Below are 14,855 nucleotides of genomic sequence, written 5' to 3'. Positions count from 1 at the left end.
TTGTTGGGCACCGGTTAATGAATGTTGAGTTGGCATCATGTTTCCCAAAACTTTATCTGTAGCTCTAGTGGTTATTTTTCTGGCTGTTTTATATTCAAAATGGTTCCCAACAGTGGTAGAAGTAGTCAATCCAACAGAAACAAGAATTGTCATCGCCTGGCAAAAAATCATTAAGCCTCCAACGAAAAAATTCCAAAGACTTGTCGTTGGGTAAGGAAATCATTAGTTTACACAAATTAAAGCTTACATTATCTGACAAATCATATGTTAAATCAGCAGAAAATACTTCTAAGAGCATGCATGCTATGATATGACAGTCATGAATGATGACCAATTTTGGTGAAATTATTCACACGCAAAATGTAAGCACCCTCTGAGCTCTCACTATAGAAGACCGAATTACCGGTAGGTCTTTTCACCACCAAACACCACTGCACACCGCCGAACACCACCGAACACCCCAAAAGTGTATTATTTGTTTTTTATCGTTTTAAATGTTACTTAAATATAATATTTAAGGTATTAATTCAACAAACCAGAAGATGAAGAGTCCAAATATCTACACAACACAGAAAGGGAGAGACTATAACACCCCACTTTTTGAACTTCACAGACCCCCCATGGACACTTCAAATATATTTTTGTCTTCTTCTATCTCTTCTGAAATAGTTGTACAAATAATAAGAAAAGAGACAAATATCAAAATCTAACCGAGAACAGAGATCGAGGATACTTGAACTGATTACTACATTGTATTTATGAATATATTTGAAATTTATTATTTTAATAACACCCACAATGAATTCCGGAGTGATGAATCCGGAGACGTTTTTCCTTATATTGATTATCGATTTTAACATAAAAATGATGCCCACAAAAATCTGAAAATTGATTAAATGATACGTAATCTAATTTGTTTTTATCGTTTTATTGTATAATATCACAGTTTTTCTTAGTGGTTTGTAGTTTTTGGGGTGTTCGGTGGTGTGCAGTGGTGTTCGGTGGTGAAAAGACCCACCCCCCAATTACATTTATCTGTCCTTCAAAAGCTTTATTTAGGATGGTGCTAAAAGCTTCTTTTTTGGGGGGATGGTGGTCACAAAAGCACCATCCAAAAAAAACACTTTTGAACGACAGATACATTTAATTTGGTCTATCACTTTACAAATGTACTTACTAGTCCGAGATTACTCTGACGTCCAATGGCTGTTTTGCCAGACAAGCTTGGGCCGTGGGACGTCAGAGCTCATCCCATATAAAAACGTGGATATTTGCCCAACCAAATTAATTGTGCTGCTTTGTCTGTTCTGTTGCCAAAGGACAGCCTTGGAATTATATAAATTTGGTATCAATTTGTTCATTTTTATTTTATCTGTTTACATTGTATCTCTATATGTAAGTTTACCTACCTGCCACCCTTTATTTTCTCAATTTTAGACAGTTTTCACAGTAATCTCGGACTATATACCCACTAAGTGATAAAATTTACATTGACAACTCTCAAATTGGTGCCTTTGTCCTTTTATACATATTTCACAGTGCTTATGTATCATAGTCAAGACCAATTGAACAAGGATGTCATTTATGTTGATTGTCTAATGTCACAATTTAAAATATTTTACATTACAATTAAAAAGTGGTTGTCTGTCATCAGAAAATTATTTGTAGGCATATCAAGTGTCATCTGACACAAATACAGCCAAATATTTCAAAGTGTTATCCAGTGGCGGATCCAGGAATTTTCATAAGTGGGGGTCCACTGACTGACCTTAGAGGGAGCCCGCTTCAGTCACGTTTCAGTGATTCCCTATATAAGCAACAAAAATTTTTCCCAAAAAGGGGGCCCTACCCCCTAAATCCTCCTTTGTTATCTTCTATATATACAGCATCCATTGTTTGGTTTCACAATTAAGTTAGAGAAATTTTAAAATATGAAAGTAATACCTCAAAAATCATTTAACCCTTTTGCTCAAATGAGGGGGGATAGGACCTTTATCGGGACTCCGGGATCAGGTGTTTTTAAGCTCGGGATTTTGGGATTGACCCTTATGGGATCCGGGAATTCTTTTTTTCGAATTTCGGGACCTCTGGATTTCATATTTTTAAGCCCAAGATTTCGGGATTTTGGGTTTTTAAACCCGGGATTTATACCTGCCAACTTTCACGATTTAGGCGTGTACTACACGATTTTGACCCTTAGTCACGATTGCACGATCGTGTTCCTGAAAAACCCTCTAAAACACGATTTGGTGAAAATCTACACGAAAAATATTGTTGTTCCCGATTTTGAACTGTGTCTAATGGAGGAAAATCGTGTTCAGCCAATCAAATTGTGTGTTTCTCATGATCAAATTAATCAGCCAATCAAAAACGTTTTCTCTCAAGATTGTTGTAACATGCTAGATATTGAACTTGTGTTGTATTCCACTGTTTGTTGATGTAAAAACATGAACATGGCAAATGATTTTTCAACTGCAAGGAGGTTCTTACACAGAATAAGAATAAAAGCATGGCTGATTGACAAACTTCAATGATGCAGTAGTACCATGAATATAATAAATTCACTAATTTATTGACATTACATATACACTTGCTGTAACATACTTTCATGTATGTATTCAATCATTTAAAGTATAATGTACTATTCATTATTTTTCACATGGACCCCCATACCAACATCATGATCAACATGAGGAATCCCTTAAATGAGGGACTACCCTTAGTCAAGGGGTCACTCTTGTAAAAAATAAAATAGAAAAATGTAGATTTATTAACTTTAAAATGGGAAATTCTGACATTATATTTGGAACAGCTTTTCTAAATGAAGAGTCCTATTATTTTGAATAATAAAGAAGATATAAGGCCAAGAACATATCAAAATTCTTGGACATGTGTTGACCATATAATACCAGATAGGTCATAAGATGTATAGTTCTTTGGGAAAAGTTTCTTCAAATAATATGCATATGAATGTGTGCTCATTTGTACTTTAAAAGTGGTTTTTAATGTCCTAACATTGAGGGGGATCCCTATGTGTTGTTCCCAACCTGATAAAGGTCCTTCTTTGTGTATAATTTTAAATTGGAAAAGTCAACAACTATTTAGTATCCTTACACATGAAAATAATTCCTGGTCTTACAGCTACATGTTCATATTTTCTGCTGATATAATAACTAGAATCATGCAAATAAACTTAAAAAAAGGGATGTAAGCTCATCTTACAAATCATGCAAATATGACACTTTTTCTAGACTACAAAACAGCACGCGCAAAATAGTCGTCGCAAAGAATTTTAAACTTTGAAATTGTTGTCCCCCGCTAAAACCCCCATGGGCATTTTCAAAAGTTGGCAGGTATGGGGATTTGGGGATCAGAACCCCTCTCAAATGCTACCTGAGGTTGTGATTTTAACAACCTTATGACCCTTTCATAGTCAAGATTGTTCAGTTTGTGAAGTTAAAAAAAAAAGGTATGGATTTCTACCTTCTTTTTTTTTTAAAGTTGACAAACTGAACCATGTTGACAGCAGGAAGTTCAATTTAGCAATTAATGGTCCATAAACAGTTTCAAAATGTATTGTTTTAAAAATATGACAACTTTATTGCCCTTCTACAAAAAATGTACATGTAGATCAAATTTGGAAATTGTAAAAAATCGCTTAAACAACAAAATGTTAAAGGAATAGGAGGACTACCTCCTAAGGGTATAGGCTTAACGTATTTACTGTTATCCTTTATTCTTTCATAGATAGTCCAGTTATACAAGGAAGTAATATTCATTGTTAGACTATGTCCCTGTGTGTTCTAATCTAGACACTGTTTTGTCAGAAATTTATAAAAACAGACATTAATCAAGACAATGAAGTCAAATCACTTCCACTCAACATGGAGTGATTGGTGTAACAAATATATGAAGTTCATATTAAAATGGAAAAATGGACTGAAATTATCAAGGGTGTCCTTTCAAATATTTGTTATTTTATCTTGAGGTAGAAAGCACTTTTTTTATTTGAACTTGTAACAGATGAATGTGAAATTATCAATAGTTTCATGTCTGAAAGGTATTTGTTTAAGTATGGAAAAGTGGATGCTAAAAAAACAGGACATCATATTACAAAGCTATCTCAATCTATCCTACACTAGTGCAAGCCTTCTAGTGCATACATGTAGTTGATGTAATATATAATTTAAATACACTGAAATCTGTCTTTTAAAGGGTCAGAACCTGTCAAATTTATTTACTAATTTGAAACAAATTCTTATGTTTGATTTATAACATGATACTTATTATAAAAAGCATATCAAAATTACAAAATGCTAAAAGAAACTGTTATAATGAATTAGCTTTTTGTCAGTAATTTGGACAAGACATTATCTAATTAACCTACAAATGACCTCAGCAGAATGCAGATATTCATTTTGACATGTACATGTATGACCCAATTTACACTTTATTTGTTATACATGTACTTATAATTTTGGGGTAGAATTGCTCAACAAAATGATTCTTCCTAGTTGCTCCATTGTTTCACTCTTTAATGTTAACATTGTTTTCAAGTCCTGATCATGCACAACCTATTAATATTATATCTAACTAAGAGTCAAATTGAAGCGGCATGAATATATACAGATCTTTTTGAATGGGATTAAATTTTTGACTTGTAAGAAAGTTTTATGATCCAGTGCTGTTTGTAGAGAAAGGGAATAGTTTTACATTCAATTATGAATTGACTCAAAATTCAGATTTTTTTGTAATACTCTTTTGAAATAGGAATAGTAATAACTGGTCAAATTGTATGGACAACAAATTAAGTGTCTGTTTGTTGTCCTCCAGATTTTTTTTTATTAGTTAGGTGTGAGTCTTATAAATATATACTGCCACATCTCCTCAGATCAATTTGAATAAAATATTTATATTTTTCAGCTGCAACTCTAATCTTGACTACATAGTACCAGGAACAAAGTTACTACAATCTTTAAATGTGGAACCAGGTGACAAGACCAATCACGAAACTTTACATAGCTTAGACCATCTTCAACAGACCTTTTCTCACTTCTTTTCCAAAGGTGCTGCAGCAGAAAGGAGCTTTATGGATAAAGATGTATTCAGGCAAATAACAAATGCTGCTGAAAAATTAGATGATTTACAGGTAAAACATTTCAGTGGTTTTTTTTTTATCATGCTTATATAAGAGGGTTAAAAATAAAATGATAATATTTTTTGGGGGTGTGGTTACATTTGTTAAAATAAACTAACAATACCTTTTCGGGGAGGATATGATATTCAGATGAATGCAATAGTAAGTAATTTAGAAATGAAAATGTAGTTACATGATGACTCTTAAATATTACAATTTTCATAATGTTTTCATTGAAGTGTATTATATCAAGGAAACAGATGTTTTCAATGTTGGGGTCCATCCTTCCACAAAATGAAAGATTGAAATATGCCCTATGGACATTTTAAGCAAAAATTTAGGAACCCAGTGAAAAATTTAGTACAATTTGTTTTGTATCTTTGAATACTGGATACTTGCTAATATTTTATCATAAGTTATATGTCTCTATTGTAATATTACTTCTGAAAGAGAAAGATAGATAATTGTCTCCCTTCTTTTAAAAATCACATTCTTAATTTTGTTCTTGTCCTTCTGGCCTGTCATCTATTTATGTCTCAATTAATAATTGTGCAGGAGCTTAGTGTAAGTCTTTTTACCACCTTTATCTTGATAACAGATTCTTTACAGAAAACTATTAATTTTCTTGTAAGAACTATTAGTCATCTAATTCAGCTGTTACAAGATTATACAAATTCCATTACTTTATCACATTTTTTTGCATGTTCTATTAAATATAAATCTGAAATCATGCTTTATTGGTGTGTAATGAGTAGGATGTTTATTTTCCATTTATGCTTTATTTTTAACATTTGGTTACAATTAAATTACATAAGGCCAACTAAAGAATGAATTTGGTTTTGAGATTTTAAGGTGAAATATAATCTGTTTTGTTTTCCAGGTTTACATAGGAGGCAATGCAGCTTTAATGGCTACAAAAATCATAGAAATGTTTCCTGATGTTAAGGTATGATAATGTCAGAAAAAAAGTTTGACTATAAAGACAGAGAAACAAAGAAACACAATAACTTACTTGAAAAAGAGATAAACTTGAGAATGGAAATGGGGAATGTGTCAAAGAGACAACAACCTGACCATAGAACAGACAATAGCAGAAGATCACCATTAGGTCTTCAATGCAGCGAGAAACTCTCGCACCCAAAGGTGTTCTTCAACATATTATAGATTAAAAAGTTTGAAAATATAAGAAAAAAAATGCAAAGAAACCTGCAGAAACACAATAGCCATCTTTACATAAAGGACACAGATTGGTAAAATGTGCTTGTTTGCAATCAGTTAATTGAAATGCTGAACATATCATTTGTAGTTCTTGACCATCCTCTTTTGTTGTGACAGGAGGAGATCATGCATGTCCAAGATAATTTAGGGAGACATTTGTTTTAAATCAAAATTTTATCAAAAAGGTTTTCTTGGCAAAACAATTGTTGCTAAATGTACATGTGTGGCTCAGTTAAACTCAGTAAATATTTATAATTTTGATTATTACTTTGTAGATACAATACATTGGACCAGTGGGACCAAAACTCAAAGAGCTATTTCCAGAATCTTTTACCATTCCTGAGAGCAGTCACATTCCTCATGATGAAATCCATCTGATTATGGAATATAAAGTTGATGAGACCTGGGGCTCACATACAGCTCCAGTAGCAACTAGATTCATCACAAGCTATGACGAATCAAATTCTAAAGCTACCATGTTGGAAACATTTTTTGAAAATTTAGAAAATTTTAGTCCTGATATTATTTTACTGTCAGGTCTACATATGTTAGAGGGTCAAAGTGATGAGTTTTTCTCCCAGAGATTGGCTGTTGTTAAAGAAGGATTGAAGACATTACCTATAACACTTCCAGTACATCTAGAACTAGCTAGTATGGCTCATAAAGATTTTGTAAAGAAAATTTTGGAAGAGGTATGTATGTTTTAGTCTTTGAGAAACAAAAGTGTAGGCTATATTGGTTTATAGATGTAATTATTCTTTTTATTATCATATAATGACTATTTGAAATGACAAGGATCAATAGTTTTACTGCTGAAGGTTGGTGGTTCTCTTGGGTTTCCAGCTTCCTCAATCAATAGAAACTGGCCACCATGATAAGTATAGCCAAGGTAGCTGAACTTGGCATTAAACACCAAGTGTGCAACAAACTAAATCTATAAAAAAAATTAAAAAATAAAGAAATAAAAAATTAAAATGTTTGTGATTAAGTTAATTAAATGCACACTTGTTAAATGGTAAACAAATCTTGTTATTTTACATTTGTTTCAGGTGGCACCACATATTTCATCATTGGGATTAAATGAACAAGAGCTATCATTTTCCTCACATGCAGCAGATGGTCCACATAAAAATGATTTCCAGGAAAGAGAAGGGCAGCCCGAAATTCACAAAGTTACAGACATGGTCTTATGGATATTAAAGACATTTGGATATTCTGAAGACAATCAAGAAAGTAAACTAACAAGAGTTCATTTTCACTCATTAACATTTCATATAATTGGAACCGTGAAAGGGGCGTGGCACAACAGTAAAGAGGCTGTGGCTGCTGGAACAAGAACAGCTGGAGAACAAGCATGTGATATGAAAACTATTCAACCAGAAAAAGTCAAATTAAGAATTCCTAGAACATTTAAACGATTTACAGGAGATGAAGATAGAGAATTTGATGAATTTAATCCTGTTTTATCATGGGAATTAGGAGGTTATAAGTTTGTTTTTAGTCCAGTTTTAGTTTGCAATCATCCTTTGAGAACTGTCGGTTTAGGAGATGCCATTTCATCAACAGGTCTCATGTATTCTGAATATAATCCTGATTTTAGTAGTTGATTATAATGGTCACTAGAACTTTGGGATACAATCTCATTCCATCCATTCAACATTTTTTTATCATTATACTCGATTCACAATTATGATATTTAGAGAGATGTTAGAGGGTTTTGTTTTTGTATTATTGGTTTTGTACATCATGTTCCATATTCATATAGATTCTTTACAAATTCTAAAAACAATTACACTTTATCTATGATTTTGAAAAAGAAAGAAAATTTTTGGGTTAAAATGTCATTGAAGAGCAATAGCCCTGAGATGAGATCCTGCAGTTGAGAGACCATAGTTAATCATTTTATTGCTATTTTCTTAAATTCTTCATTGTGAAGCCATTGTAATCTCACTTCTTGACTGACAAAAGTTATTATCACTTTAGTACCTTGAGATGGATAATTATCACACAGGAAGATCGAAGCAGATTTCAGAAATAACTATGTAAAAGGTGACATAATCATTATGCAATAATGAATTGAATTCTGATATTGTATGTTTTGTTGTTTATGTAGTGTGGTTGTTTTTACAAAATTGTGGGTTTTGAACCCTCTTGTAGTTAAAGGAATAATTTGAGTAAAGTTTTTTAATGATTTCAAGATAAATATAATGTGTAACTAGCTTATAAGTGTTATAATATTGCTTTAATTAGAATAGATAGCAAAATAAACTTGTGAACTATATGTGAAAGTCATTTAGATAAAACTGTACAATCATGTGAAAATAGACGGCTGATAAGATGTACATGTACTTTACATATTTTTATGCAAATTATATATAACAAATCAGTTTACTTGTTTATTGTAACTCAGGGTTTATGTTCACATTTTTCATATTTAATATTTTTAAGAAGCGTATATACAGCATATGTATTAATATACAACGGCTAATATAGATGTTATTATGTGCATTTATTATTGCAAATTATAAAGAATTGACATAAATGCATGATTAATTATTGCGGTTTCAGAAAAAGCTTCATATAAATATGCATCAGATATCAGAATGCAGGTTCATATTATTGGGATACTTATTCAGTTGCATTATTTGCAATAATGCATTTTAATAAAAATCTTGCAATTATTTCTGAATTTAAAGTATTTTACTTAGTATTTAAACTTTAATTCAATAATCTTTAGCATTCAAATATATTTCATGCATGTGCAATTTAATTATCAATTTAAAGCTGTTTGTTTAAAAAAATTAAATATTTGTAATAATTCAAATGATAAATTATGGTTTATAGTTGATAGTTAAGGTGGTACCTAACACTACAGGGAGATAACTCTGTATAATCAAAAGAACGTTTTAATGACATTGTGTTCTTAAGGGAATATTTATAAGCTTCTCAATGATCAAAATAAGTGTTTGTCAAATTGCTATATAACCAGTGTATTTTTTCTGATTAAACGGTTGGTTCAATTTTTTTTGATTTTTTTTATATTTTTGTCAAAGGGTCAAAGTTAATACTTTGTCAAAATTTTAAGAAAATTAAACAAGCCAAATTCATTTTAGTTCAGGTGTTAGGTACTACCTTAAATAAGATATGTTTCCAAAGCATATTTTTAATCAGCAACAGTAAGACAAGACAAGACAAGACAATATTTTATTTGAGTCTCACCTCTTCTAAAACATTTACATAATATTACACTTTACATATTACAATATAAAACAAGAGCCACTCTAAAAAGAGTTATGAGAGACTATAAAAAATGGTATATACATTTACATATGTATAAAACATAAAACATAAAACAAATTAAAAGTATACAAATGTTAAGAATAACATAAAACAGTTTAAAAGTAAACAAATGTTAAGAATATAATAAACATTTTCTTTTCAGTAAAATATCATAGCAGATTTTGGCAGTGTAAAAATAAACATTTTCATCACTAAATAAAAATACAAATTTATAATCATCTGACCATGGAAGTAATATATTGACAGGAACTCCAACGAAAAATTAGCACATTCCCATCCCACTGATTTCTTTAAGAAAATAAAAGGTTCCGACTCAGTTTGCCAAGTACGTGATAAATCCTTTGTGGGGTATCTGTGATGCCGCCTTCGCCTGTTCTTTAACTGAAGCTGGTTTTATCACGTGATTTGATATCGATTGTCTTATCTACCTAACAATGCAAATAAACACGGAAACTCCCGTGGTTATTTGTGAATCGCCACATGAATAACAACACCTGTGTCCGTTCAAAAAATAATGAACAAAGCTGAAAAGATAGAAAAAATCGGTCCACATATAACAGAATAACATAAGAAAATTAACTGCTTTCGGAAAGAGGGCAAGATTATTTAAGTTTTGTTGAGCATGTTTTAATCATTTGAACTTGGAAATCGGGAAATATCCGATTATGACAATTACATGATTCTGAAGTAGAGTGTTTGTAGAAAATAATGTGATGCGCGTGTCAGATGCCAGATATTGCCAGATAACTCAAATTTTAAGTTAAAGATTGCAAACTTTTATCGAGTGTAACACAAACATTTATGGTTTTCTCTATAGTAAAATATGGTAAAATGTTATTAACTATAATTTATCAAATATGTTTTAAAGACTAAAAGAGGTTAATAATATTACACGCGTGTGATGACCTCTAAATAGCAATATCAGGTTACGAGACATGCAGATGAATTGTTACACATGTTATCATAATTCAAAAACCTTAAACATTCAACCTAGTCCGAGATAACTCTGACGTCTGACAAATTTATTTTTACGGATGACTTAAAATATTTCTGGATGCATTTAAGAACGATCGTCATGAAGGGCCCTCAGCAGTTTTTTTTTATCAACGGAACCAAACTAGAATTTATTTTTTGTGTTGTAAAGCTTAACAGTTCTGAAACATCTTACACCTATGCTAAGCAATTTATGTTTATGTTTCGTGTTTAATTGCATGAAATATTTGCCTTTGGACCTTCAGAAATTAAACAATGTCTTTAATTTTTGTTGGAAATTCTTTCATTAAACACCAGTCCTCATTAAAATGTTTGTCAAAGTTAGCAGTAAAACGCGATAATAATTACTGATAAAAAAAATCCGTTTACTTAACATGATAATTTTATGATTTGCAAGCCTAACATGTATATATTTAACAGTTACGCTCTCAGCCAACGGCCCTCTCATGAATAAAAATCTTATTATACTATTTTAAAATTGATTGCAATTTAAAATGAAATGTTTATGGCTTGTGAGTATTTTTACTCTTCAGTTTTTATTTTTTATTTTTTTATTTGGTGAAAACAGTCGCGGGGATACCGTTTCTGCATTAATACCCGTAAAAACTGACATATTTGTCATTCACATGGTCGGTAAATGTCATATCCTTGACAATTAAGTACACATCCGGTTATTTCGGTATGTTCCGTAATTACGATCATTCACGAGGTTCCCAAAATTTGATCGGAACCCATGCATCCATAAGACATGTTGAGTTAATAAACAGATACTTAACGATTTTGCGGCATCGCTCTATAAACGTTTGAAGTCCGCTTGTTGGAGTTCCTGTCAATATATTACTTCCATGATCTGACATACTATTAAAATCATGACAAAAAGAATTAGCATGACTAAATAACACAGCACGAAAATCTGCATATAGTGGACATTTCAAAATTACATGTTTCTCATCTTCTATGGTTTCATTACAACTAAAACATATGCGTTCATTAATAGGTAGGTTCTGATACCTGCCCGTTTCAATTTTTAGGGGCGCAACACCACAACGAAATTTTGCAAAAGCACTTCTATATTTTCCTGCAATAGTTTTACAAATGTAATTTTCTACCCTAAATTCTGTTTTAAATAATTTATAAGTACGAAGTTTGGCATATTCATTCGAAACCAACTTATTATGCCATTCAGTTTTATATAAATCAACAGCTAAGCATTCTATATCCTTAATTACATTTTTAGTTAACAATACATCACAGTTACAATATGGTTCAAGATTATACTCTTTAAACTTAGTCATCACTCTGAAGCACCAGTTTTTAATTGGCTTATTTCCATACTTATATGACCATATAAATACTCTTTTGTTCAATCTATCATTGTCCATTTTACAAAATCTGGACCATAATCTAAAAACAGCTGTCCATTGCTTTACATTGCATGGAATCCAGCCCATATCACCATACAGAGATAAGTTTGGTGTATTGAGGGTGATGCATTGTTATTGTGTGCAATCATATGTGTTTGCCTTTTATGTGTTGTCTATTATTTTCTGTTTTGTGTTTTAAAAATATGTCAAATAAGATGGTGCAAGACTAGATTTCAATTTATTGTTTATCATAGATAACTCTTATTTCATGTCTCTCCTTCTTAATCTCACTACATATATTATGACCCTCATCATTATTTTTTGCTCTTATTTATTTATTAACATCTTTAAGAAGATGTCAGTCATTTTCACACATTTTTCTTTAACTTAACTATTTTATTGATACTTATGTGTTCAGCACATCTATATATACTTATGGTAGTCCGTGGTCATAACACTTGTAAAAACACTATAGATAAACATTTGGTTCAAGTTTCAATATTACATAGTTTTAAATTATATTGAACATTTATTATTATCTTTTTTGATAAAAATATTTGAAACATTTTATAAACAATTATTTATTCAAGATTTGTTGAGATAGTTCTTTATTATATCTATCCCACATTAAAAAATGATAATTCTTATAATTCAACTAACTTGATTTGAGTATAGTATTACATTTTGATATATATAGGAAGCCATTCTTCAATGAGAAAGTCTCTTTTAGTCAGCATTTGCATTTGCATATTTTATATACATGATATATTCACTTAGAATTAATCAGAACTATAATTGAAGTATCTTTTCATCATTTTTTTTGCCTCAACCCTTGTTGTTACTATGAGAAGTATGGAAATTGAATTTATACTAGTTGTACATCAGAACAAGAGTTTAATCATTTATATACCAGTATTGATAAGAAGGTAAAGACGTTTATATAGTGATACTTTCTTTATTAGTGAAAACTGCCAAGTAAGTGATACCCTGTTCATGGAGCCTTTTATGATTGTTGTACTTATTTAAGTTTATTGACTTTTAATGAAATTTCTTTGTAATTTGTGCAATTTATGACAAAAAAATGCTTAAACGGTTATTTGGTATGTAAGCATTGAATGATTGAAGAATAAATCTGTTTAAAAAGCAAATAGTCCATTTTCCTGTTTCCTGTGACCAAGTTTGTTTTATTAAGGCTTATGACCCCTTCTGCTTGCTTTGTATAGTCAGGAATACAGTTTTTGTATGACCACAAACCTTTTTTTTGGGGTCGTATAATGATATGAAATCGTCGTCTGTGTCATCCTCGTCCAAAGAAACATTTGATGTCCGGATAATAAACTTTAGTTTAAGCGAAGAAATCGCTATGAAGGTTCAATAGCACAAAAGGAAGGTTGGGATTGATTGTGGTGATAATGGTCCAAGTCATTTTGGAATCCAGGGCCCAAAAGGGGCCCACAACAAGCATTTTTCTACTTTCAGTATATTAACGTGTGTATCAGAATTGAAATTGCTCTGAAATTGTACCGCAATGTTTAATACCACAAGTTGGAGGTCTGGATTCGTTTTTGGGGTTATGGTGCCAAACAGTCTTGATATTTAGGGCCAAAAACTAGCATTTTTGTATTTGGAGTTCCAATTTTTTTAAGGGGTTGAAATTTTTTTTTCTTCAAATTTTTAATAAGAATCTTAAATTGAACAGTATTGTGCAATGGATTTGTAAGATCTTGACACTTATTTTGTGTCAAACCCCTATACTACTTGTTTGTCAAATTTTTTATCACAATCCAAATTCAGACAGAATCAAGCTTGAATTGTGTCCAAATTTGCCACAACTGTTCAGGGTTCAACCTCTGCCATTTTATCAGGCTGCACTCAGCAAAGCATTGTATTCCTACCTTGTGTGTTGTTTCCTTATGAAGACAATTAGAAACACAATTTGTAATTCGAAGAGTGAATAACTGATTTCAAATTTATGTGAAAATTAGGAATTCTAGGAATATTTTAAATGTTACTGTTTGTTATAGCATAGTTTACTAGTTCCAAAAATATTAGAATATGAAATCAGAGAAGATCAATCCAAACAAATCCGTAAACAGTATTACTTATTGAACAGTAATTCTCTGTGTCGTTAAATATTATGTGTATAATTTATGATAAATGATATTCAGTTTGTGTCATAATTTGATGATTTCAATGTCTCTTTGTCCTGAATATTTTTATTAAAGATGTTTGTATACATGAATGAAATTGTTATTATTCTGGGTATAATTCAAAAAAATCTAGTGGATTTTGAACATTGCATTGAACAACAAATTGGAGGACTTACCTTGTTTGTATTGGATACCTTAGCTTCGCAAAATTCTGTACAAACAACAGTACATTGCCGGCTCATCTGCATGTTCCAATAAAGAATTGTCCATTAGATTGACTAAAATTCTGTCAGCAGTCAAAAAGGTTCTTCAGAAATACTGTGAAGCTGTTTACTCACGTAGTGTTGTTAACCATTTGTTAAAAATTCTAAAGAACTTCTGGATAATTTTAAATCTTTGTCTTTTTTCTGAAATTAGTTATATCAAAACTTCAGATTTTTCAACCCTTCATACCACCATTCCCCATATGTGAAATTGAAAAATTGCCCGAAAGAATAATCAACATTGCCTTTCAACGTAAAAATGGTAGCATACACTATACATTTATTACTTTGGGATATCATAAGGCATATTTTGTTAATAATGAATAAAAGGGTAACACATGCTACACAGAGGAACAAGTAATCAGTACGCTTGAGTTTCTTATTTGTTGAATTTGGAGGTAGACTTTTTCAACAAATTATCGCCATTCCT

The 14,855-nt window shown here is 31.2% G+C and overlaps 1 protein-coding gene across 1 annotated transcript; it reads left to right on the top strand.

The window, feature by feature from the left end:
* Nucleotide 1: 1 nt before the first annotated feature.
* On the top strand, nucleotides 2–9,529 carry LOC134715777 (ADP-dependent glucokinase-like). The gene is made up of 5 exons (XM_063578212.1): nucleotides 2–210; nucleotides 4,924–5,149; nucleotides 6,018–6,083; nucleotides 6,631–7,047; nucleotides 7,405–9,529. The coding sequence occupies exons 1-5, from the start codon at nucleotides 38–40 to the stop codon at nucleotides 7,960–7,962; spliced, it is 1,440 nt and encodes a 479-aa protein (XP_063434282.1). The 5' UTR covers nucleotides 2–37; the 3' UTR covers nucleotides 7,963–9,529.
* The last annotated feature ends 5,326 nt before the right edge of the window (nucleotides 9,530–14,855 follow it).

Source organism: Mytilus trossulus, chromosome 4, assembly GCF_036588685.1.
Source record: "Mytilus trossulus isolate FHL-02 chromosome 4, PNRI_Mtr1.1.1.hap1, whole genome shotgun sequence".
In the NCBI taxonomy this organism is placed as follows: domain Eukaryota; kingdom Metazoa; phylum Mollusca; class Bivalvia; order Mytilida; family Mytilidae; genus Mytilus; species Mytilus trossulus.
This window is presented reverse-complemented; position numbering and strand designations above follow the sequence as displayed.

Coding starts and splice junctions, on each gene's coding strand:
- LOC134715777 (XM_063578212.1), top strand. CDS start 38: ATGTTTCCCAAAACTTTATCTGTAGCTCTAGTGGTTATTTTTCTGGCT. Junction 5,150..6,017: donor AAAAATTAGATGATTTACAG/GTAAAACATTTC, acceptor TTTGTTTTCCAG/GTTTACATAGGAGGCAATGC. Junction 6,084..6,630: donor AAATGTTTCCTGATGTTAAG/GTATGATAATGT, acceptor ATTACTTTGTAG/ATACAATACATTGGACCAGT.